The 25604-nt window shown below is 39.6% G+C and overlaps 1 protein-coding gene across 1 annotated transcript; it reads right to left on the bottom strand.

Moving 5' to 3' along the window:
• Positions 1-848: 848 nt before the first annotated feature.
• Positions 849-12024, bottom strand: LOC131580642 (pancreatic lipase-related protein 2-like). The gene is given in 12 exon segments (XM_058842056.1): positions 849-1073; positions 1666-1834; positions 2831-2942; positions 3557-3686; positions 4636-4751; positions 6972-7094; positions 7184-7303; positions 8004-8112; positions 8622-8756; positions 9637-9762; positions 10724-10878; positions 11976-12024. Coding segments are annotated over 12 exon segments (1569 nt in total).
• Between the last annotated feature and the right edge of the window lie 13580 nt (positions 12025-25604).

Genomic DNA, 25604 nt, shown 5'->3' with positions numbered 1-25604 from the left:
ATTAGTTTGTGCAGCTCTGGGGCAGAGATCCATGCATGGTTTATGGAGGATGTTCAAGATGTTGTAATTACAGATATTTCTATGTTACAGATATTTCCAAACTGTGTAGAAGTACCTGGGGTTTTTTTCATAACTCCAGGGGAGCACAAGTGTGGGGAGACCCTTCTTAGTCAAGAAGGGCATCTTGCCAAGAAATATCTTTAAGGGGTAAAGAAGGATGAATTTCCTACTCAAGATGGTTTCTGGTCCTGTCCTGCTCGTGGGGAAATGATAAATAAAGGGCACTGAAGAGTGACTCTGAGGAGGCAGACACCTGATTTATATCCTGAGCAAGCTCCTTTAGCAAACTTCACAGGAGGTCACGGGGTTCTGATATCTCAAAAGCAGTATTGCTGCATAATTTGAAACACACCTGTTCATCAGCCACATTCAGCCTTGTGAAACACAGCAACACCTTCTGGTGAACCTCACTGGAGTTCTGGAATAGCTGGTTGTCAGGATGGGACACAACAGAATTGCCCAATGTGACTGATACACGTAATTTCTGCACCCAAATGATAAACCTCACATCAGATGCAAAAATCAGTTGCATGCCTTAGACAACAGCTGGTAATTAAAAAATTAAAGAATTTTTGTGTGTAGCTTGTGTTGAAACAAAGGAACCTTAGTTTATTTTGGCTGATGCTGATAACTCTTAGTGGTCTGGTTTTGCTAACAAATACAATCCAAATGCTGACAAATTTGGAGTGGCAGTGCTAATCCAAATGATGTAGCTCAAGTCCGACTTCAGTATTGTCACAAACTAGAGGTGGAAAATTCTGTTTCACTGGCAAAGAGAAAATAATTTCTTATTGAAGGCTCCCAGAAAGTTCAAGTTCCTCAGTAATACAATTCAGTTTTGATAAAGAAGATGCCTGTTTCAGGTATAGAAAATAATCCTTTGCTGCTGACTGCAGCATCCTCTTCCAGCTGGTGAGGGTTGGTGTGGTGTTCCAGGCATTCCTGGCCCTCAGCAAAGAGCCAGGGCTTGCCACATGCTGGGCTGCACAGTCCCACACCCACAGAACACAGACCTGGGAAGGGGAGAGAATTTCAGGAAATATTTGTCAGTAAAATGGGACATTTTCATAGCAGCTAGCCAACATAATCAATATAAACCCTGGGTTTATTTCATGTAAGGTCAAAGCCTAAGTTGCAATAGGCTGAGAGCATAGAGTGTGTGCTATCAATATTTTTTTTAAGACTGACTAGTCCATGACTAACTTTCAATTTTTAGGATGTCTTTGCCTTTTTGATCAGGCTCGCTCAGCTCATTTCCATTTGGGACAGGAGTGTGCTTTTGAAGGGAATTATTTCCTCCATTTTCCCCACTTACCACACTTTGGCTTACACGACAGAGAGGGGTGGAGGCATAAAGTGGATTAATTTTGGTTCAAACTAAACAGGAGGTATGTTCCAAAAGTGTATCTCACATCCTGCAGATGCCAGTGGCTGCCAGGCCCATCGCTCTGGCTGGAGTCAGCACGAAGTACCCTGCCCAGGCAGGGAGTGTGGAACTCTGCAGAGCTGCTCCTCTGTGCTGTGCTCTGTGCTAATCGAGAGCTGGACACCTGAAACTGCAATTTAGGAGAAAAACTTCTACCTTTACATCATTAGATTATGTACTTACATATTTCCGTTTTCCCCAGATATTATTCTGACTTCTTCAGCTCCCATGCAGCCTCTGTCTACATGACCTAGATGCTTTTTCCAGAGAAACTCAACTTTTGATATGTTCCCAGGAATTTCTGTATCAATGTAGTTCAAGTATGTGTTCCCTGGTTTGAAAGTTCCCCTGCCAGAAGAAAAGCACAGAAGTGATGTTCTGTGTTCTACACACGAGGGGGAGAAGAAAACTTGGCTATAGGCAGGAAGGAAGATGAGCTATGGGGTTCCATCAGAGTTGGGGCTTTGAATACAACGAATTTTATGAGTATTTTTTATAGATTTGCTGAAATTCCTGTGCCTTTCAGGATGAAAACACACATCAGTTAGCACAGCTTTTGTCAGTATTGCCATGATTTATTCTATACATTACTTCTGAAAAATAAGATCTATTTTCAAACAAATCCAAGTCAAAAAGTCCTCTCAGTGTTTCTGGTTGCTCTCAACCATGAAGGAAATTGAAAATTATAGTTTACATTTGTGCCTTCTGTGCTATCACTGTTCACACTAACAGAACACACATTGCAGTGTGACATTAGCATTGAAATTATCTGTGGGTTTATTGCTGCAGTGGTGTATTTATAACCAAAGGGACTCCTGGTACAGACCAGTAAAGTGTTCAAACACAGAGGAGGCTGGCTTTGTAATATTGAAGCTGGTTTGCTGACCAGCATCTGTTTATTGAGATTTAAATTCACATTTACTGGAACAGGCCAGGCTGAGTGGACAGGAATTCCATATTCCAGCACAGTCCATGGGCAAGCTGCAATTTTCTTATTCACATATTCCCCAGAGGAGGGGATAAATAGATGAATGTACATCACTGAGCTCTTTGTCTTCTCAGAGATCACCAAATCATGTTTGAGTCCAGCAGCAGCCACAGAGCTCTTTCCCACTTTGCTATGCTAACTTCAGCCTCAGACAGCAAAAGAAAAGACAGATCAAGAGGCACCTGCAAACAGATTTTCACCACAATCTGCAGCACAGGGAACTTCAATCACTTATCAGCTACTTTTATTACCAGTGTAAATCCCAGACCACCCAGCGCAAGGTGACACATGTAAAAATAGTTGTGTATACATTCCATGTGATAGAGCCATGTTTTCAACAGCCACATTAAACTTACTTGTCAATGGTATATTTTTTTCTGAACCCATTAGTTCCAGTCAAGGCTACATCTATATTTCCCTTCATGGTTTCTGTTGCACATACTTTGACATGTATCTCTTTTCGCCAGCCTTGGAAAGCAAAATCAAATGGATTACAGCTGTAAGGAGATTTCTTTCCTAAGGGTTAAATTTCTTATATGTTTCAGTATCTCTAAGAGAGAGAAAAGGATTGCACAAATGCACTTATAAGCAAAAAACACCTGTGATGAATTGCAGTTCACTTATTAATTTTCCTATTTCCCAGTCCAGCGGCTGTTTCTACATTAATCACAACTAAAACTGTATTTCTTATTGCTCCCTGCCATTTTCCCTTGATGAGCTTGGCAAAAATATCCTGAAATGATCCAGTTTTATAAACTTTTGCCAACAAAAACAATGCAACATTTTTGAACTTGAAATTATGCACTTCCAGCATAGAATTCCTCCCAATTTCAGCTTTATAGAATTTTTGAAGCTATCACATAATAACCAAGTTTAACCCAAAGATGAGCATCATTTGTTCTGTTTTTACAATTATCTCAGCTTTCCTAAATAATGCTGGTACTGCATGTTCCTAACACCTAAAATTCTAGATGTTTTATTGAGTGCAACTCATCAACTGCAGCAGCTCTGCAGAAGTGTAAGGTCCTTTTTCACACATAATTCATTGGCACTTGAGAATACACCACAAAATGAGCACTTACGAGCATATGGAGGGGAGGGCCCTGTGTTTAAATAAACTTTTTGCTCTTCTTTTGCAGTTTTATGTAAAAATTTATCAGCATGATGACCCATCAGTGGGCATCCTTCCTCTGGACATGGAAAGCAGTCTCCCTGGGGGGGAAAATAACAATGTGTGCTATAAGACATCATCTATTTTAATCTCACTTCTTAAATTTTAGGAAATTAGGGTGTTTCAGCTTTTCCCCAGTGTTTTTTTGTTTATTTGTTTGTTTGTTTGTGGTTTTTTTTAGGTTCTTGATTCTCAGTTCAAGTCATATCTTCAGTATTTATCATTGTGGCTGGAAAAGGAGTTGAGGTGGTCAGCTTATTTCATCTTGTTGAAAATCAGAGAGAAACAGGCTGGAAATCTGGCCTAATTCCTTGTGGTCTTGCAGAGACCAGAAGTAAATACCATAAAGAACATTGTGGCTTGCTACCTGATCTGCAAAATCCAGGTAATATATTCATCTTCCATAGGATCCACTGGGAGGTTTTCTGTTGGCTATAGGATGGATAACCACCTTTCCAAGGGGGTCTGGTTGGATATCTCACTCATATGGTAAAAATATTTATGTTTAGGAATACTGAAAATTGGGCTTTCAGTTTGGGATTTGTTCCATCACCTCTTTATCCTTTATTCCCATTCGGAGCCTTAATGAATTTAATCTACCTACACAGATCAGACAATCAGATCAAGACCTTGACATCCATTAAAAGAAGGTAAAATAAGATAAGCATGAAAGCAGATTAATTGCAGTCAGAAAAAATAACACTGGTATATTTAGGTAGTTCAGTTTTTATATGTGTGAGGTTCTGTTCAAACTGGTATTTGTGGACCTTTGGCTATTTGTGCATTTGATGAAAAAAAGGCTAAATGATCATTATCACTTCTCTTCTGTGAAATTGCTTGGGTTTGGGTATGGTCTGAATGAAGGTAGTGGTTCTGAGTGTCCCCTGTGCCCACATCCCATGATCCCAAGTGTAGAAGTTGTCCCAGAAATTATTAAAAGAAGGAGGGCAGGGCTATAGGACCTCAGATAAATCCAGACCTGGTACTTACCAGCACAAACTCTCGGTATGTGTCACACTGATACCCAACAAATCCATTTGGAGTCGTGATGCTCTCAGCATAATACCTGAGACTTCTTTTATGTCCACATCCAAAAGATCTGTATGCTGGGGAAAACAACAACAACAAAAAACAACAAAAACCCCAACAGGTAAAAAGTGATTAAAGGAATACATTCAGTCCATGCCAAATAAACATTCTGGGGTCTCTTTTCCTCAAAAGCACTTGCATATACAGTGATGTCTGAGGTAAAAGAAGTAGCAATGATTTAAAGACATTTAAAGTGTGAATTATTTGGTTTTGTACTATGATGGTGTACTTATGTCTACATATATTTTTTTTCTGTTGGAAAGAGGTAGCTGTTAACAGAGGTGGAGATCACCAAGTTGAACAAGAAGCATTTGGGAGTACTCCCCTTTGATATTTCACAGACTGGAATATTTCATACCTACCGTTTGTGTAAAGCATACAGTAGTTACAATGAAGTCATTTTCCTTTTATTACAGTTACCAAACATGGCATTCTGTAAAATCACAGTTTCCACTAATTTCTAGAATTAAAGGTAATTTTAGCAATTATTTTAAATTCAGTAACTTTTGGTGGTTTTAAGCACTATAAAATCTGCAGGTATTTGATAGCAATTCTGTGAAATCCTCTGAAAAGCAGGATATTTGGCAATGTGTCCTTGATTTTGTCAGAACTCTTTGAAAAAAGTACTTTCTCCCATCTGACTGAAATTTACAAGCAGCCAGTAAGGAAAGAAGAAAGTGCTATTTGAGTTATATTTACATGTCCCTTGTAGCAAATGAATCTTCCTTGATTCCAAGGTCTCTCCTATACCAAAACACAATATACTGAAGTTAGGTTGTTTGTATATAAATGGGCTCTATTCCACTTCAGCCCATGGTGGGGGTTCACTAATCCACCAGGGGAAGTCTGGGAGGCACTGAAGTAGTTTCAGGCTAGCACAATTTGTAGTGAAATCAAAATTTCCCCTAAGGGCAATATTTATACATCTTAAAGATAGACCAGTTGGTGTTGACCAGTTGACACATTGTTCTTTCCATAAGGAAAGAAAAGAAACCCACAGTAAAATCTCTCTGAAAAGCACTTGTCTGTTTTTCTTGAAAATAATCTGCATCATCAAGCCTTCTTGAGTATGTTTTCTTAGTAGCTCCGTCTTGAATTCAGAAGGGTTTGTGCTTTTAAACCCCCAGCTCTTACAGCTGGCTCAATTGATGTTGGTGGCAAATTCACTTAACATCTATAGTCTTTCTACTGCATCAAAAAACTGTAGGGAAACAATCATTAAATATTATTTCTAAAGCACTTCATACATACAAACACTACATAAATGTAAACATTAACCAACAAAAGAGAGGTTACCAAACAAAGTATGGTTTAACCAAGAGGAGGGAGTTAAGACTGTGTCTATTTTTAGGAGCTGCATGAACAACCAACTCCATCTGCTCGTGTTCAATAGAGCTGAGTTCCTCCTTCATGACAAAGCATTGCAAAGAGCTTTGTGAAATGTCTCTGGAAAATATTTGATTTTTTTTATTTAAATGCAGACATTTTTATGCATTCCAATTGGAAAGAGTTTTTGTTCCAAGTGACTTTGAGCACAGCCCACTTTCAGTTCTTTTTTACTAAGTTCTCAACCAGTTCTAAGGGAGTCCATTTTTGAAAGCAAATTATTTAACTAGTGGTAAGGATTTCAAAACATTTAGCTGTGAATAACAGATACTCTCATTTCTCTAGGTTAGGATGAGAAGACAGGATTTTGTGGATCTATTGTCCTGGATCCCAGGGTAATTCTGATTAACTTCCCAGCTTTCTTTGAAGAATAACTAATGGAGCAGTCATTTTATCATCTTTTATATTTCTAACCTTGGGCTGTTCCCTTTGAAGAGACTAAAACTTGATGGCATGGATGAATCCCAGTAGTATTGGGAGTAATATCTTCCTAGGGAGAAGGAGAGCTCTGATTGTAAAATACTCATTTTTGGATAATCCATGAATGAAATTTTACCAGTCCTTCATGTGAGGAATTCCCACTGAGGTCAGCCTGTCAGCACAGTGGCAGGCTCTCAGAAAGCTCGTGATGCACAATTTTGCATACTTTAACTGAAGTTTTCATCTAGAATTTGCCTTGGTTAATACAAAAGAAAATTGGAGGATATTTCAGAGGCAGCTTTAAATGTTCTCTTTTTGAGCATTGTCTCCCTGTTCCAAATCTGAGCTATATAAAGGTCTTAGCTTATCCTAACCTTTTTTTTTCTAACTGTAAGTTACAATGAGGCATTACTTCTTTAAAATAAATTTACCTCTCATCAGGTCATTGATATCCCGAGTTGCAGGAGGTACACGAAGCTGGTTGCATCCTGGCATCTTCTTCCCACCATTTGGGTAAAAATCCAGGTGGCCACAAGTCTGAAGAATCCCTGGAGCTGAAATGCACAATGGATCCTGGCAGGTCAGTCTCAGGTGTTCTGTAGCCAACCTGCATGCCAATGGCAGCCTTTAAATGAAAACTTACCAAAGTCAAAGAAAAGATGACCAGCATGAGTATGAATTATATCAACAAATTTTGCATCTGAAGGATCCAGCCTAACCATTGTGGGAGTGTACTGGAAAAGGGGCCCAGCTGGATCCAAACCTAAATGAATGGAAATACAGATTATTGAGTAAATAATAGTATATCACCACATGCTATATATGGGATTATATTTCTTCCTTTACTCCACATATAAAAATCCATTTTGTGTTCCACAGCTAGAAAAACAGACAGGGTATCAACAGAAAGCTGACTGGAGGCACTGCAGCACAGTAAAATGCTGATGGCTGCTTGGCTTACTTTTGGGAACAATGGTGTAAGAAAAAGTTTGGTTTGCTGTGGTTTCTTTTGTTATTTTGTTGAAAAATATGAAATCTTCATCCGTTACCCTGAGCATGTAGATTTATTTATGAATTTTTATTTGGCAAGAAATCTTTTTTTTATTTCTAGAATATCTTGGTTGAAAATGGTATCCCTTCAGTTTCAGTGAGGTCTCTTTGGAGATAAAGAAACACAGCTCTCAGTCTACTTTCCCTGAATTTCTTGTGTGACTGCTCACTGTGTGCATGGCTTAGACACATCTATGCAGAGAAAAGAACTGACTGGGGGAGAAGAAAAGCAGAAAGTAGTGAGTTTTTAAAAGAAAACTATATGTGACTGCATCACAACTTGTGTGCCACCATGCTGGCTGAACACTGTTATTTATGACAAACCACGTTGCATTCTGTATTGTGTGTTTATAAAGCAGCAGTGATTCTTGAGTGAAAATATAAAATTTTATCAGCTGAAATAGCTGCAGTACCTGTTATTCTTCCAATGCCAGGTTTCCTCCTCCCTGCCTCCCCTGCTACGTGTGCTCCAAGGCTATGGCCAATGAAATGGATGTTGGCAGGAGAGTAGCCATACTCTGTCTGTGAAGGTTTATGGAAAGGAGAAAAAAACAGTATATATGGGTATACAAGGCAGTGACACTGCAGCATGGCCCCATGCATGGCCAGGACATGGCCAGATCACTGGGCAATGGAGATGAGTGTTCTGGTGGAAAGTTACAGTTCTGGGTGTTGGGATCCCTACCTAAAGAGAAGCAATTCCCCAGTCATCCCACCCCCCTTCATTTTCAGGGTGTTCATGGCTATTGACCATCTTATCCTCATACACTAAATCTAGGGGATTTAATTTCTCATTTCAGATTTTCAAACCTTTTGAACTGCTGAAAAGTCATGCTAGTTTTGCAAAATCTGTTACCACACTAAAGCAGGTATTTTCATTTTTGTGGGATTAGAGCCCTTTTATAACATTTGGACCTGGTTTACCTTGTACTTCTTGTTCTTCCTTGCTCTATTGAATGAAGCCAAAAGATGCCACTCTAAGCATGACCTTTACCATGTGGACTGGGCATATTCCAGGGACATTTTTTTACCTCAAGGAAATTCACCAGGTACTCCAGCTCGGCCCCCGCAATGCGGACGTTGTTGACAGCGTCCGTGTACAGACCACTGGAGCCGCCCCTCCAGTCTGTCAAAATGCAGTTCACATCTTCAGAGTGAAACATGGACTGGTGGAGAACAGGAAAACAACAACGAGAAGGGAACAGACATTAATGGCAATTGTAGCAGGGCATATGTAAACTACATTTTGTTTTGTTCGTGTGACCAATGCTAACACATCTTTTGTAATTCCTACTGATGCTGAAGCTCAACACAAGGAGGCAGAGTGGAACCAGTGATTAGAGGACACTCACAAGCTTCCTTCAGCTCTTTTTTCCATTCCAGATGCCTTGGTTGGCTCTAACATACCAACTTCTCTTAATGACAGTACCCCTGTTACCAAACTAGGTCCAAGCTTTATTCCTCAAATTGTTTATTTTTGGATCATCTAAAAGGATTCTCAAATTTGTGCTTGAATTTTTCAGCCCTGAAGTTCATACATTATAACCAAAATATTCTATTTAGACACTTTTGCCAATAAAACTTTCTGATTTTGTTTTTCATTCTGAAACAATTTCATTTTTGAAATGTGCCAGAGTAGAATGAAACCAATCTTCTGAACAAAGCCTTTTGGTTTTATTAGATCAAATGTGTCACTCAAACTGACATGTTTATTGTGACCTTTTGCTGAGGTGAGAAAATTCACTCTTTCCCCCTCCCCCTTTTATTATTGGCAAGGAATTGAAAAATCGATTTATTATAGCTTTCCCTGTGGAGGTGAATGCAGCAAAAGGGCACTCAGCAGAAGGCTGAAGTGCTCTATACTCATAGCCAGGAACATGACAGTGGTCATGTGGAACTGAACTTCACTCTGACTTTTGTGTTCTTTATATATCCCCTGAACTAACAAGAGAACAGAGGTGTACATTTTACATGGGAATTTTAAGCCAGATGTGGATATTTAGAGTTTCAAATACAAGGAAAGTGTCAAACAACAGCTGTACCTACCCTGCATATGCTCGTTATCCAGGGCAGATCTGCTCCGGCAAGGTGGCCGTGAATAATGAAACGAGTTTTCCTGTGTGCTCGGAAATTCGAAGTTTTTATGGTTGAAGGATTTGTGGCTGAAATTTTCTGTGCCAAAAAAGCCAAACAACCAACAAACACAACAAGGATGTGACTGTTCCATCCCACTGTACATTTTGATAAAGGGCAGAGTACCCCAATGGTTAAGGCATAGTTCTAGACCCAGAAGAAATGGGTCTTATTTCTCATTCCTAAACTGACTTTTGAGGGCAAATCAATTAATCTCTTCAACAAATGCTTCTCTTTGGTTAATTGAACTGGCATCCTTTGCACAATGCTTTGTGATATACGAGTACAACATGCCATGTAAGTACAAGATTTTATCAAACTTGGCCATAGAAATGCAAAGATAGCATCTTCTGAAAGGTATTATGTGGTTGACTTTGAAACTATACCTATTTTTCTTTCTTTTTTCCTTTGAAGATAAGACCTTCATTGCTTCATTTATATTTTATGGGAAAGCCCAGAGGGCTTACAAATTCAGAGGCTGTAGGTATTTTGGTGTGTATTGAGAAAAAAGACATTATTTTCTTTTAAAGAAATTCCAAGTGCTGGCTCTTACATATTTTTTGTTATGGTTTTGTTGACTTAAAAGGGGGATGTCATGCACTAATTAGCAGGCATCTCACCTTCAGTGAAAGACTGATTTGTTAAAACCTCATAGGCCCTCTCAGCTGGAGGAGTTGGACTTGTTCTAAAGTGACTTAATAAACACCTCTGCTGATTGTGACTGCCATTTATATAAAACCCCGTAATTCTGGAGCTTTTTACCTGTAATAACTTGTGTTAGAGGGCTGTGATTAATATGTTGTAAATATACCTGGCTCCTCTGAGAGCTGAAATGAGGAAAAAGGAAAAAAGATGGAAGAAAATTATCATGTGTCTAATATAGAATTGGAGGTTCTCCCAGGAGTCTTATGAACAAAAATATGTGAGAAAAGAAACTGTCCCTACAATTTATTGAATGTATTGTACACTGTCAGTATTTAAAAACAAAGCATTTTCTTACTTGATATTTCATCATGTTATCCCTGGTGTAAAGAAGGAAATTTGTGTTCACAGCATCTGGAGAGCTGGGCAGGCCTGCCAGTTGTCTCCCCGGGATCCCAGACCATGGGGGGCTGTCTGAAAAGCATCCAAGCCTTTTGTAGCAAACTTCCCTTCCTGGGGTGCACAAAGAAAAAGACAGTAGTGTTCTGGGAATGTCACAGGTTCTGTGCATGAGCCTGGCAGGAGAAGGGTTACACCAGGAGAGCCAAACAAGCCTGATTTGGGTCAGGAGGGAACTTCTGAGCGTTTTTCATTAAGGGGCTCAGTTGTCCTCTGGTGCTTGTAGCAAGGACTTGAACTTCACGAGTTCTTCCTGCTGCAAACAGAGCCTGGAGCTTGGCCTGGTCAACTCAGGATGTGTTTGGTCAAACATAGTGTTAACACAGGCCTTGGAAAAAGACAATAAAATCTTGATCCAGGGAAGAAACCAGTTTTTGCTGTCAGCACAGAGTAGTCCTGCAAATGAGTCCTAAGCTTCAGAGATTATCTAAACTGTTATTTCTTGTGCAACAGTTCACGAAGGAGCAAAAAGAAAACAAAACATTAAAATATATACTTCTGGTTGCTCCACAATGGACATTAAGCATCTCCTTTTTTTTTTCATCACTGTAAGATTTTAGTGGAAGCAATAAAGTGGAATTTGAGTGGAAGCTTACAGCAAAGCACAGCCTCAGGAAGTGTGGTCTGTGCCTGAAGGACCGGTTTCACAATTTCTATTGTGCCTTTACTGCAGTAATGGTGCAAATATGACATGCTGGTGTCACCATTAATTGTCATCTCCCACACTGTTATAGCACAACAGTTGTGAAATCCCAAGTAATTTTTATTGCTATTAAAAAGTGTATTCTTTCCTGTGATTAAAGAAAAATTTTGGACCAAGACTATTTTCTTGCTCTCTGCATGGCACTGTGAAGAGTAGGTGCCTAGGCTCTCATTACCAGGGTTGTGCCTACCATGAGTGAGTTGAGGGTGGGTAGGGGATAATGTTCTGGAAGAATTTCAGTATCAATTTCCATATAAAAATATCTTTCTGATTCCCATTCTGTTTGCTAGCTGCAAAAACCTTTACAGAATTAAAAAACTAATGAGTCCTAATGAAGAATTACGTTAAATCTATTCCAATGAACAGGCTTTTTCTAGAATATAGATATCCTAGTGCAAGCTGCACATAATTTTTTCTCTTTTTAGACTTTATTCATTATATGTCTCACCTCTGGCTGCATTGAGAAGAAAAAGAGTAGTGATCCATACTGCAAGCATCTGAAGTGAATAAGAACACAATTCAAGCATAACTGAAATTAGAATCTGGAATTCACCTAAGGGTTCCCTTAACCCATTAAAACTCCTCAAAACTTCAGTCATTTTCTAAGTTAGATCCAAAAAACGTAACTCCTCCTCAAAAATAGTAAGGCTTCAAGAAAATAGCTTTGGGATTATTTCTGTTTGTCATGGAGATTTTGCATAATCAGGGTATCCTTTAGGAATCCTTAAAGATCGTCTTCCTGTCCTTGACAAACAGAAACTTTTTTCTCTAAAGAGCTTCAGTTTATGCAAATTAAATTCTTACAGGATTTGCAACAATATTTGTCCTGGGATTTCATAGAAAAGAACAGAACTGCTATCAATGATTGTATTTTAAAAAACAAACCAAATAACAAACTTAATTTGTGCTTATAAATAATACAGCTGGTCTTGAAAACTGATTTTGATCATTGCTATCAGCTATGCATGCTTATCAGCCCTCATCTGCCTGATCACTTAATCACCAGCTGATGGATAAGCATGGGGGTAAGTGGAACCCATCATTTACTCCAAGGTGAAGCAGGGAAAGTCTTTTAAGTGTAGTCTCGCTACTATCATGAGCAACTTGAAAGGAAAATAGATAATTCTTAAAAAATCTCACGTCATGTCCAGCCCTGCACCCCCTTCCTGGCCAGTCTTCCCAGTCTCCTGAAGTCCATAATACACTGTTAGGAGTAAAGAGTTCATCCCTGTGAAACCAAGTGCACGTTCAAGCACGTCCTGCTTCTATCTCCTCTCCTCCAGCCACTCACCAAATACCCTACCCCTCATCATCACGATCCTTATTTCAGTTCCTTAGATGTTCTTGGCTCCAGTGCATCCCAGTTTACCTTGGCAAGTCTCAGCCAGTTCTCAGGGTCAACCTCTCAGTTGCTTGTGGCAAAACTTGCAGAAGATCTTTGAGGAGCCTGGAGAGAAGCAGGACAGCTCTGTGCCTGCCCTCCAAGGGCACGTGGCAGAGGGATGCTCACCCTCTGCTGCTCCACAGTGCTTGGGTTCCCAGCTGCATCTGTGGCTGCGTTGGGTAACGCCAGAAGAGATCTCCTTCTGTCAGCCTTCATCCGAGATAACACCAACCAGGTCCGACCAGTTGCTGCATGACTCCACCCACTTAATGCAAAGTTTCAAACAGGCTGTTATTGTCCTCCATTGGTTATTATTTTTCAGTCTAAAAAATGCTGGGAGGTGTGATGTGAACATTAAACAAACACAGGGCCTTTCAGGATCAGCGGGGCCGCTCATCTTGCTGCGACGCTGAGTTGAGATTGTGACTTAACATCACAACGGTGGCAGTGGCAGAGTCCCTATCCTTTGCATTCCACTCCACGGTTTTAACAGTAAAATGATCCTTCCTGGAACTGATCTCTGCCTTAAATATCTTACAGTTTTAGAAAAAAAATTAATATTTCTGTTTGGTATCTAAGTCTACAGTGTTGCAACATGAAGACACAAACAAGGTGTTTTGGGATGAGGTAGCATATGTTTGCAAGGTTCAAACTGTCACTTGAGAAAATGCAGAAAGAAGTAAGAAAAATGATAAAAAAATTGAAAGGTCTTAGTCTGTCACTTGTTATTTGTTCATCTTGTAGATCTCTTATCTCTAATTTTGGTACTGGATGAATTACCTGACTTTTCTTTGAAAAGGTGATAGAAATGCTTTTAAAGCAAGGAGAATAGTTCTTGGGGCAGATTGTCACCACATTCAATCACCATGAATCTTCCTAATTAAACTGTATTAATTGCAGTAATTTTATTTTTTAGTGTTTTGATAATGATGTCACTTCACGTAGTTCTATATTATTGTTATACCATTATGTTCACGTTTCGGATCAGACTTTCCTAGAAATCTTTGTTCCTGTAGGTGTATGTGGGGCTTCTCCAACCTAAATGATTCTATAATTCTGTGTAGACACAAATGAAAAACCTGCATCTCCACATTTTAATGTTAAACCCTTTACGTGTACGGGTGACTATTGACACCTCCTAAGACAAGGGTGTACAGGAAGGGGAGACTCCCTTTTGGTATAATCCTTTCCACTGACTGATGAGTTATTCCATATCTAGCACACACAAATGTGAACTGGGTTAAAGTGATTCTTACAAATGCTAAGTACAAAGGTGTTTTCAAGGCTTTCCGTTTTCTTTTTGTAAAGCTAGCCTTGAAAGGTTGACTTCTTCAGCTCTATGTAGTAGAAACAAATATTCCAACTCTGTGTCCCCAATAGAAAACTGAGAATCAAGGTTAGTATGGAGTTCAGGGAGTTTCTATTCATCTCTTTAAGTTAGTCCACTGGTGTTGAATTAGTCACATTAAGATTGAGTTATCCTCTGCTCACATGATTAAAGTCTGCTGTTGGGTTGCAAATTGATCAGTTAACCAGTTACCCACAGAAGTTAAGTAAATGAAAATGAAGAAATGTTTAAAAGATTCACATACGAAAAAAAACCCCAAACCAATCTGCTTCCAAGTTATCCTCGGTCATCCCAGACAAAACTGGGTTCAGTGATAGCCAATAGAACTCAGAACTGTGATGTGTGGTATACTCAGATCTCTGATAAAGCATCACATTTGAAAGTACTTAATGCTTGTTTTTTATATCATTAAGAGGTCATAGACAAAGAAAGGCTGATTCATTATAATTTAAGGGCCCCACAAAAAATTAGTATCTAATCTTACCTTCTGATTTAATTCTATTATGTATAATATTGGACCAAACCCTCATTTCATTCTATCCTCACCATTTCTTCACACTTCAGAAAGAAAGTTTACTGCACATGCAGGTCACTCAACATTTTAAATAAATCTAGTTGATTCAATAAATTATTCTTGAATAATTTGAATTCCAAGATTTTACCTGTGCAGCGTATTTTGGTTCCTATGTTCTCAGGGGAGATCAAGAAATGTGAATAACTTAATTATACTTAGAAGACTTTCTCAAACCTGGTGTTACAGTACTAAACTATACCTGAACCCTTTGCTGCTACATGGACTCAACTGCAATCTGGCAGTGCAGATTTCAGATCACTTACAAGATTCAGTGACTTTGCCAAGTTAAAATTAAAACAACAAAATATTGGAGGGTTTTTGATTTTACCTAAGATGAGGACATTGCTGTCTCACATCCCAGGTATAAATGTGCGCTATGCAATTTTTACAGATCAATTCCAGCCAATACTGAGCATCAAATGAAGTTTAACTTACCCAGGCTTTTCTCAGAAGACATGAAGTGATTATTTAGTGATGTTCTTGCTGCCTTTCAGCAGCCAGTGAGACACCACTGCTCCCCTCCAGTGTTTAAGACAAGGTTACTGGGAGAGCAAGGTATCCTCATACTTGTAACAAATTAGTCAGAGGATTTACTCCAGCTGACAGGCATGAAATGGGTTTTCTATGCTAGTTTACTAATACCAGGAAAGCTCATAGCTCAGCAGCATTGTCAGACGTCAGCACTTCTGTGCTGGCTTCTAGAAATCTTTGCACTTTAATGGGGTTAACTGCTTCAGTATTATCTGGGATCTGGGTAGGGAGCAGTGAGCAACAAAATGCTGACTCTCCATCCCTTAGAAGTGTCTGAGCATTTCTCATCCATGGGCCTGTCCAAGCTGTCCCTGAACTCATGCACAGCTCTAGCACAACCAGCATCCTGTATCAAGCACTTTGTAATTGTGCAACTGTGAGGAGAATCATCTCCTTTCCTTCCTCTTCAGGTGTGCAGTGCCAGCCTCATTTCATGCCCCCTGTTACTAGGATGGAAGGAAATGAACAAAGCATTTTGTCTTTGCCTTCTCCATGATCCTCTTCTTTTTATGGATGACATCCATACCTTCATCTCTGTTCTTGGCTGACTTCTGTTTTTCTCTTATGCACCAACATGAGAAAATGATTGTTTATTCCATCAGGCTGGACAAAGTATTTTGCTCTCCATACCAAAACCAGCAAGGAAAATTCCATCTGTCCTGAAGTTTTATCAGTGAATGTGTTTTTGTGAGGGATGAAGTGTCCAAATGTGGAAAAAGGTTCTTCCTGCAGCTAAAACACAGCTTTGTGCATTTTCTCCTAAAATCTCTCTTCTTTAGCAACAACTGTAATCATCTTACATTATGACACACAGTGCATATAATATCCTACAATTAAAAAATGGCCTAATAAGGATAATTCAGACAAGTTATTGTTCAGGGCCAGGGGTTTTTGTTTTTGTTTTGTTTTGTTTTCTCTTAATTTTAATTGCACCACTGTCAAGTCTTGATCTAGAGAATGAATTTTCTGGGCAGGCACCTGACTATCTATGCACATTGCAGGGTGTATAATTCAGTTTTGGGTGTATGAATAATGTATGAGTATTATAGATAGTAACAGTAATGTAAAGGTCACCTTTTCCAACATATCAGTTGTAACAGATTTGAATAAATAAACCCCTTAAATACCAGCAAATATTTTTCTATTAATTCCAGTCTGCTTGGCTGCTGAAAAAGATATGAAAGGATTGTTATTCTTTATATCTGCTGTGCCTTTATTATGAACCAGCTTCTAATACTTTTATTGATGGCAGTCCCAATGGGATGACTCACAGAATAAAACACTTCTTAGATAAAAAGTACCAAATGTTAAGTCCCATTTACTTTGTATTTTAATACCAGCTAAACTAAGTTGTTGCATGACTTATTTGTAACTTTTATGTACGCCCAAGTCTTTTTCTGATTTACATGGGGTAAGATCTGAAGTTTGTATCTTAAAAAAGAAAATATATTTATTCCTGCAGTTATGCCTTAGTTTCCATCAAAGAGAATTCCAGGTGAATTAGCTGGTCATCAGCTGCAGCCAGCTGGTGGCCAGTCCAGTGGTGTTCCTCAGGGGTCTGTGCTGGGGTCAGTTCTGTTCAATATTTTTATTGATGACATGGATGAGGGAATTGACTCTTTCATTAGTAAATTTGCAGATGACACTAAGCTGGGAGCGTGTGTTGATCTGTTGGAAGGGAGGAGGGCTCTGCAGAGAGACCTGGAATGGTTGGATGGATGGGCAGAATCCAGTGGGATGAAGTTTAATAAATCCAAGTGCCAAGTCCTGCATTTTGGCCACAATAACCCCTGCAGCACCACAGGCTGGGGATGGCGTGGCTGGACAGTGGCCAGGCAGAAAGGGACCTGGGGGTGCTGGTGACAGCAGCTGAACACAAGCCAGCAGAGTGCCCTGGTGGCCAAGAAGGCCAATGGCCCCTGGCCTGGATCAGGAATGGTGTGGCCAGCAGGAGCAGGGGGCTCATTCTCCCCCTGTACTCAGCACTGGTGAGGACACACCTGAGTGCTGAGTCCAGTTCTGGCCCCTCAGTTTGGGAAGGACCTTGAGATGCTTGAGAGCATCCAGAGGAGGCAACGAGGCTGGTGAGGGGCTGGGAACACAAACCCTGTGAGGAATGACTGAGGCAGCTGGGGTTGTTTAGCCTGGAGAAAAGGAGACACAGAGGTGACCTCATCACTCTCTCCAGCTCCCTGAAAGGTGGCTGTGGGCAGGTGGGGTCGGTCTCTTTCTCCAGGCAGCAGCTGACAGAATGAGGGGACACAGCCTCAAGCTGCACCATGGGAAATATAGGTTGGGTATTAGGAAAAAGTTTTTTATAGAAAGGGTGATAAAGTACTGGAATGGTCTGGAATGATCTCCACCAGGGGGGTGGTGGAGTTGCCATCCCTGGACGTGTTTAAAAAAGGATTGGATGTGGCACTCAGTGCCATGGTCTAGTTAAGGTGTTAAGGCTGGGTTGGACTCGATGATCTTGAAGATCTCTCCTAATCCAGTGATTTTGTGATTCTGTGATTTTCTGTGATAAAACACTCTGGTGCTCAGTGCATATTCTGAGGACAATATTGAATTAAAAAGTACAAAATAAGGATCTAATAAATATAATATAAACAGAAAAATTTAAATCTCCAGCAGCAAAGTATTTTAAGGCCTATGGGCACTATGTACATTGATCTAATTTTTTGGGATGTAAACTAGTAAATTATGGTGAAAAAAATATGAAAATTAGAAATTATATTAATTTATGCAAGCCATTAGTCTCTATTAAATGGAAACAAATCACAAAAACCCCAGATGGTTCAGACTTTTGATTTGATACGGGGCCTGCTTGGTGTTTGTGAGTTTAATAGTCACTTTGCAGGTGCTGTTCCATCACATTCCCTTCAACTTCAGCCTGGTACAGCAAGTTTCCATCTGGGCACTGTTATGTTTGTGCCACTGTAAATATGTTCTTAACTACATGTGGTGTGGCAACATCTGTTATGCTTTCATAAAGTTTTGTGTTGCTTTGTGGTATCCTCTCCACTTGTGACCACAGTTTTGTGTTTGTGCCTCATGTCTGGCAAGGAGGTTTCAGTTTGGAGCTATGATTTAGAGATCTTTTCCTCAGAAGAACTCCTGGAAATGCTGACAGAAGGAGAAGCAGCACATGGATAATTCCCAAAGTCTGCTTGGTGCCTCTTGCTGGCTTTGCCACTCCCTGAGCAAGAGGATGCCTTGCACAGGGAATGCTCTTTTATCATATTTGCTGATAAGAGCAACAAGGTGACTGTAAACATGAGGGCTTCTTTATTCTGCTCGAGTACTGTTGTTTCTTCAGGGAACTTGGGTTCTTTGTATACTTTGAGAATACTATCAGAATTTTATGAATTTGTCGGCCACTACTGGAAGTAAATCCAGTAAGTTGGTTTCAATGATGCACTCCCCTCTTCCTCTGCTATTTTTGGAAGATCTTGCAAAACTCCTTTGGGAGAGGCCAGGGTAATACAGTGTAGACTGATGAAAAGTATCTACTTTATAGCTTCTTTCTTTAAATAAAGTAATGAAAGAGCTACAGGATCCACTTATTTTGCAGGCCAGTTAAATCAGTATCACATTCAAAATTACTTTAGAGATTAATCATCAGCATTTTGATTTTAAGTCTTTTGGCTTTGAAGTTAAGAAACACAACTTTTTTAAAAAAAAAAATAAAACAATCATGAGGAGCAGGGAAATCTTTTTAAAGGGCTTCCCTAAATGGGAGTTATGAGGCAGGGCTGCAAAGCATGAAGTCATTTAAGCCTAAGGAATGTGGGAGTGGGATGTTGCAACCAGCACAGCACTCAACATTACCACACCAATTAGACTTAATAAGTTTAACTGGAGTATTTCACAATGTGAGTCAAACCCAGCCTCTTTTTAAGTGAGCCGAAGTGATTGTCATTCTCAACAAGCAAGGGTACAAGGCTGCACTGCAATACTGATTTCAGGGTTATGTAGCTGTTCCAAGGTGTAAATAGCTGAATCTGAGTTCATGCAAATGTCTAGAAAAGCTCTCAGATTTCAGTGATCTGTAACTGGACAGGCACTAAATGCTGAGGGTGAACAACTGGAGAGTGAAAAGCTTTAGGGCTGTTTGATTTCTGTGTGGACTTCCTGCTTCTGAAAACCAGTTGGGTTGTTTGTGAACACATCACTTGTAGGTGATTGCAGCATGCAGGCCTTGATTTTTCAAGGAGCTGTGCCTGTTTTGGGATTATTCAACACTTTTGTCTTGTGAAAAGAAATGGCTATTTCATCATCCACCTGAAGTGCATTATAACAACAACGTGACATGCGATGGAGTTGCCAACCATGAAGTGATTTGAGCAATGCTGGTATGTGCAAAGGAGGAAGTGTTGATTATTCTGGGAATTTGCAATACTCGTTATGCACAATGTATGTTTTAAGCAACTATCATCTGCTTTCTGTTACTACCAGCTGTAGTCTACTACAGTTCAGTTTTGTTGAGATTAATGAAAAACACTTAATTATCAAAGCTAGAATTATTGACAGTTACCAGAGGTGAGAGTCAAATGATACCTGGGCTGTCAGATGGCAAGGGGAGCCTTGAACACTGATTTTGGATGAGAACATGCTGTTAGCCAGGTGTTGGGAGCCAGGGCTTGCCAAAATCCTGGGGGCTACTGGTTGTATGAAAAGCAATCAGAGCCTGCATCAGAGGCAGTAAAAAGTAAGGAGTCTGCAGACAGCTTGCACCACTGCCTCCAGATCTGAGCCTGAACATCAGAGCCTGGCCCATGAAGATGCAGCATTTGGACAAGAAACCAAAGGCCATCTTCATTTCTGGCACTTTCATGGGTTCTGAGAAAAATAGCTCTTTTATTCCCTGAAAAACTTCCTGCCAGCCTTGAAAACACCCATCAAAGCAATTGTTCTTCATGTACCTGCTGTTTCCTCTTTAAGTAATAATTCTCTATTTGCTTTAAAAGAGAAAATTTACCACATAGCATACGCTAATACTTTTTCTGTATTTAATTTGCAATTTATAACACAGAATTAAGGCAATATGGAAGATAAAGGCCTTTATAGTCTTTTTAGTATAACACCGCTTTAAAAATAATTGGAAGTGCATTCACTGGCATGAAATATCAAATACAGTAAAAATGTCACTTCAGGATTCCTTGGTTTTGCCTTTAGAAATTTTCTCTGCTTTTCTCTGTTTATCCCAGAAAGATTTCATATTGAAGCTTTTCTCTTATCCTGCAGCAATACTCTACAGACAGCAGAAATTCAATAATCTAAATTATTGCTTCTTATGCACTGTGTACATGGGTGCCTTTTAACTTGCTTGCTGCACTCTGTATATGTGAGTCTGTATGATACACAAGTAAGATATTTCCTGGGCATACTTTTTAATGCCATTGAAATTAAATCATTGAAGTGATAGAAGAGAGAATTTTCTTCAGACAAGCACAGAATCCACAGAGAGAGAATGAGTTAGGCATGTGTTTTCAAGATTTGCACAATCCTCCTCTCCATTGTGTAAATGCTGATTACAGGGAGCTCTGGGTCTCAAAGAGAAGCAGTTCCAGCCCTGCTCATCTGCAAGGAGCACTTGTGATTGTCATTCACAAAGGCCAAAACGTCGTGGCATGTTTGGTATCTCATTATAAGGTAAGCTGATTTCTTTCATTAATGATTAATGATTAATTCCCCCTACACTATTCATAAAGAAAAAGTACAGCAATGAAGAACTTCAGGACAGTGAGCAGCAGGGGAGTGGCCATCTCAGTTACTGAACTGGGAGAAGGAACAAGCCCTGAGTTCTGTGTTTCTGTGCCATAAATGTTTGTATCTCTCAAACTGATGCAATACATACATCTAGAGAATTGATAAGGAAAGATAACATATCTCAAGAAATGATTACTAAGTGAGAAGAATCAGGGTCTTGTTTTATTAGAGGGCTCCCTGGACATCTGAAGTGTCCTTCCACAATCAGCCAGGTGGATGTGTAAATACCAAAATCTCTGTCTACCCCTATTTTCAGTTGATTTGCAGAGACACTCTGGTCTATAATTATGTCTGGTGATTCATCTACTCCATCAGCCCCAGGAAGAAACATTTTCTGGTTCTCAGGCTGGGGTCTGTGCCCTGACAATGCTCCCATTGTACAAGGGTGAGATCCAACCTGCACCACCCCCCTTCACACTGCAGTCAGCTGGGAGAGGGAGCTGTGTGGGGCACCACCCCTCCCCAGCCTTTAACCTAAACTAAAAAAAAACAGCCTGCATTGCATTGCTGAGCAGTTCATTACTGCTTTAAAATACCATAGCCTCTAAACAACGCATTAATTATCAGCTTGTCTCATTAGTTAATCCCATTAGACTGATATATGCAGGAATTTTATCAGTAGACTTGAAAGTAAATTCCTAGGAACATCACTTTTCTGGTTGCATTTCCTGTTGTACAGTAGATCAAGAGATAACCTGAAGACACTCTTGCTTTGGTGTAGGGCAAACTTGGTCTCATTTCTTGAGCTGAGATCAAGGGGCTTCTGATGATGTTTCAGGGTAGGATAAATGAAGTGTGTAAGATGGTAGCACAGAGAGTGTGTTCTGCTTTTACAACCAATTTGCATTACTGGTGTTCCTGGGCAGCCTTGCATGAGCTGGGAATGCAAGATGTCAGGCACTGCACAAGAATCTTGTCATGATACTTGCAGCTAATCTTAAATTATAGCAAGAACAACAAAGTGAGCAATTCTTCCCTCTGGAATTTACATTACCTCATAGATCCACACCTGAGACACAACAGCACTCCATGGGGCTCAGTCTGTGAGATGCTGTGACTGCCACAGCAGCATCATTTTACTGACCCTGGCATTGTCAGATCAATTCACCACCTGCCTAAAGGGAAAAGACATTAAAATCTACTTAAAATAAATCCCAAGTAATTTTTATTATCATATATTAATCTCAAAACATTATCTAAGGGTTTAAAGTACTGCAACACTCCATGACAGTTAAGAAATGATAAAAGATTATAACAGGCATGTATTAATCAGAGAAAGAAACTCTCATGAATTGAACTTTATTATCTGGGTCTGGAAATGTGCTTGGAGTTTCCTATGAAGCTAATAAGTATAATTACAGCTGTAGAAACACCTGAACAGTGCAAGCATTTTATTACTCAGTAAAGGATTAACAACCACCTGTAGATATTTGCTGCAGAAGAAAAAATCTCTGAAGCTAATAGAGAGGGTCATCAGTTTTGCATGCACCTTTTAACTCCACTTCAGAGTCATTTCCATTATCCTTACTGCCAGTTGCATCTCAGCAATACCCAGAGGCCAGAGGTACACAGAGACAAAAGTAGACAATCCTGATCAGACAACAGCTGAAATGAGCAGGAGGGCTGGAGATAGCAGAGCCTGACAGTGATGAACCAAGCAAAGACTGAGACAGCTGACAGCAGTCCTTGCTGCCTCCCCATAGCTGTCAGGAGTTAATGGGATTCTCTAGGTAAAACCATGCTGCAGCATCCCTTAGAAGGATTTAAAGGAAGCAGAAATGACAACTACTCTGACATTTTTGTCCTTTCATATTTACTGCTTCATGACATTCCTTCTGTGAAATTTATTCTAGTTTATACCTCTGTTCTATATATGAAATGTTAAAGCTGGTTGAATTTTCTTATATATTAGATGAGCTGCATCTTCCTGCTCTCCATGAGTGAATGAAAACACAATGACTTATTTCCTTGTGGAAATCACAGTGAGATACCACTTTTCCAGTGGTGAATCAGATATTGCTTGAAACATCTTGGTGGTGTTCAGTGGAGTTCACATTCTACTGAAGCACCTTGAATGAAATAAAATAAAATCTGGGAGTTTTGGGGAGTGGATGGCAGTATTTGCATGCAACCACATATCTACAATGTCAGCCACATGTTGTTATTAGAGTTTAGGATATAAAGGTATATCAGTGCATTTGAGATCTTAAAGTGAATCCACACAGTTGGCATATTCCAGTATCTTCTGTCAGGTAGAGGGTTACCATGTATGTTATTTGAATCCTTGAATGCTGTAAAAAAATTCTATTTATGTACGTTCAATTCCACAGGAATAAACCAGACATGGAGTAATAAGATATTTGAATATGTCTGATGTCCTATATCATATTTGCTTGAATATCTTCTGAGAAGCGTAAAATTGACCCTTTAGTTCAAATAATTGCATTGATGATACAGTTGGAGACAACTGTGTTAAAAGGATTAAACAGTAATTTAAATTTGTTACTTTAAGTAGTCTAGTGGTTGAGGTAGTTTCTCTGGAGACTTAAGGATGATCAGGCACACTACACTTTAATATTATTATTATTTCTTTACTTGTGCTATTTTGTGGTATAAAATAGAAGGAATATACACTGATTAAGTGAGTGTTTTCATTGGTCATGGCATAGTTACAATCAGGAGCCAGAGTTACAAGTCACATTTCTGAGTGTTACAGAGAGATGGATAACAGCTGATACTCCTAAATATCCTTCAGTGAAAGTCAAGTGGTTTGTTTTTTATTAACGCCTTTTTAATTTTTAATGGCTGGTTACCTCAGGGAAGCGAGGAACAGAACTCTTTATTTAGTTTCACAACTTTCTTGTGCACTTTGCACCACCCCAAGCCAATAATGCCAGCCTTGGTTTGTTTGTTCACCTCTCCTGTGGTGGATATACATCCTCCTAAGCCACTCCTAGTCCCTGAATTTGAGCTCAGGGTGCTCTCATCTCTCTCCTTCCTACACACCACCTGCAGAACATTCCTGAGCTCGGGTTCCTGCGTTGGGTATCCCAACAATGCCCTCAGCTCTTCCCAGGGCAGCTGGAGCCTCACTGCAGGTGATCCTTGGTCCTGCCTTCACCAGGCTCCTGCTCCTCCTCCTGGGGCTGAAATGGGATTTTTAGCTCTTCTGTGATGTTTTGTAATTTGTCTGTGCCGTTTCTGTTCATTTCCAGGTCCCATAAATAAATATGAATGCTGCAGTGAGCGCTAATGGAGCATTTCAGCTGTGAAGTCTCTGAGCCTCCAAGGGAAATGCTGCAAGGGGGTGCTGGAATTGAGCCATCATCACAGAGGTAAATTTGAGCCATTTTGGTGATCAAGTAGAGTTTCAAAAGATGTTTAAGTGTGTTCTTGTGAGCTTGTCCAGCAGACAAGCTGGAAAAACCTACTAACATGAGCACCTGAAAGATGGTGATAAGGATATAGGTAAAAAAAAAAAAGGAAAAAAAAAAAAAGGGGAAAAAACCCCCCTAGAATAAGTGATCAATATAAGAAAACTCATATTCAAAATGCCTTTCTGAAGGAGTGAAAAATGATTGAGGGTTTGGAAAAAATAGCCATTGTTTTGGTCTCCTTTTTGTGTACTTGGAAGTATTAAGGAAGCAGTAAGATACATGTGTTTGGTTACAGAGGTACAGGCATCAATATGAGATAAGGGGGGATTTTTTGAAAGTTCAGTCTGAAAAATCTCTCCATTTCTTGGTATTTTCTACCCCATTCCGCTTAGTAACATTTCCTATGTAAAATATGTCTGGTTGTAGAAAGCAGCAGGTTTGTTTAATGAGCATCACAACTATTACTGTTAATCCTTGACCACTTTCTCATGAGGAGCAAGTTCACACTACCACCTAGTGCAATTCCTGTTCCAGTGCAACAGCTTTATTCTGTCTGCTGTCTTTCTTATTTATAAACTCCCCTGAATAATTAATCTAGCTGAGGTATTTATTGACTGTACCATTAACTCTACATTAATGAAAAAACAGACACAGAACATGATGGGTTTTCTTCCTGTAAGTCCTCTGTAAATAGTGCCCTGACTTCCATGCTTTATCTGCCTATTTTCTTTCATGTATATAGCAATTTTAAGATAGCAATCATTCTGTAGCACAATAGTACACGCCCACACTCCTGCTGAATTATGCAGCTGTGGGTTTATATGAATGAACAGTGGTTGCTTTGTACAAACACCTTGTTAATATTTGAAGTGTGATTTGGAAAAGGAGAGTAGATTGTCTTGATCTCATGTGCTGTGGTATGCAAACCCCCAGTAAATCTCTAAGTTCACAAGAATTAGCATCCTGGTTTTAACAAAGAACAATATGGATTATCCAGCTAATATTGCTAATTCCCAGTGTGTAGCTATTACTTTGGTGGTATTCTACTTCTTAATGAAACAATATATTTTTTTTAAAAGGTATGTCCAATA

Source organism: Poecile atricapillus, chromosome 6, assembly GCF_030490865.1.
Source record: "Poecile atricapillus isolate bPoeAtr1 chromosome 6, bPoeAtr1.hap1, whole genome shotgun sequence".
Lineage (NCBI taxonomy): Eukaryota > Metazoa > Chordata > Aves > Passeriformes > Paridae > Poecile > Poecile atricapillus.
Note: the sequence above shows the minus strand (reverse complement) of the source record. Positions and strands in the feature narration are given on the sequence as shown.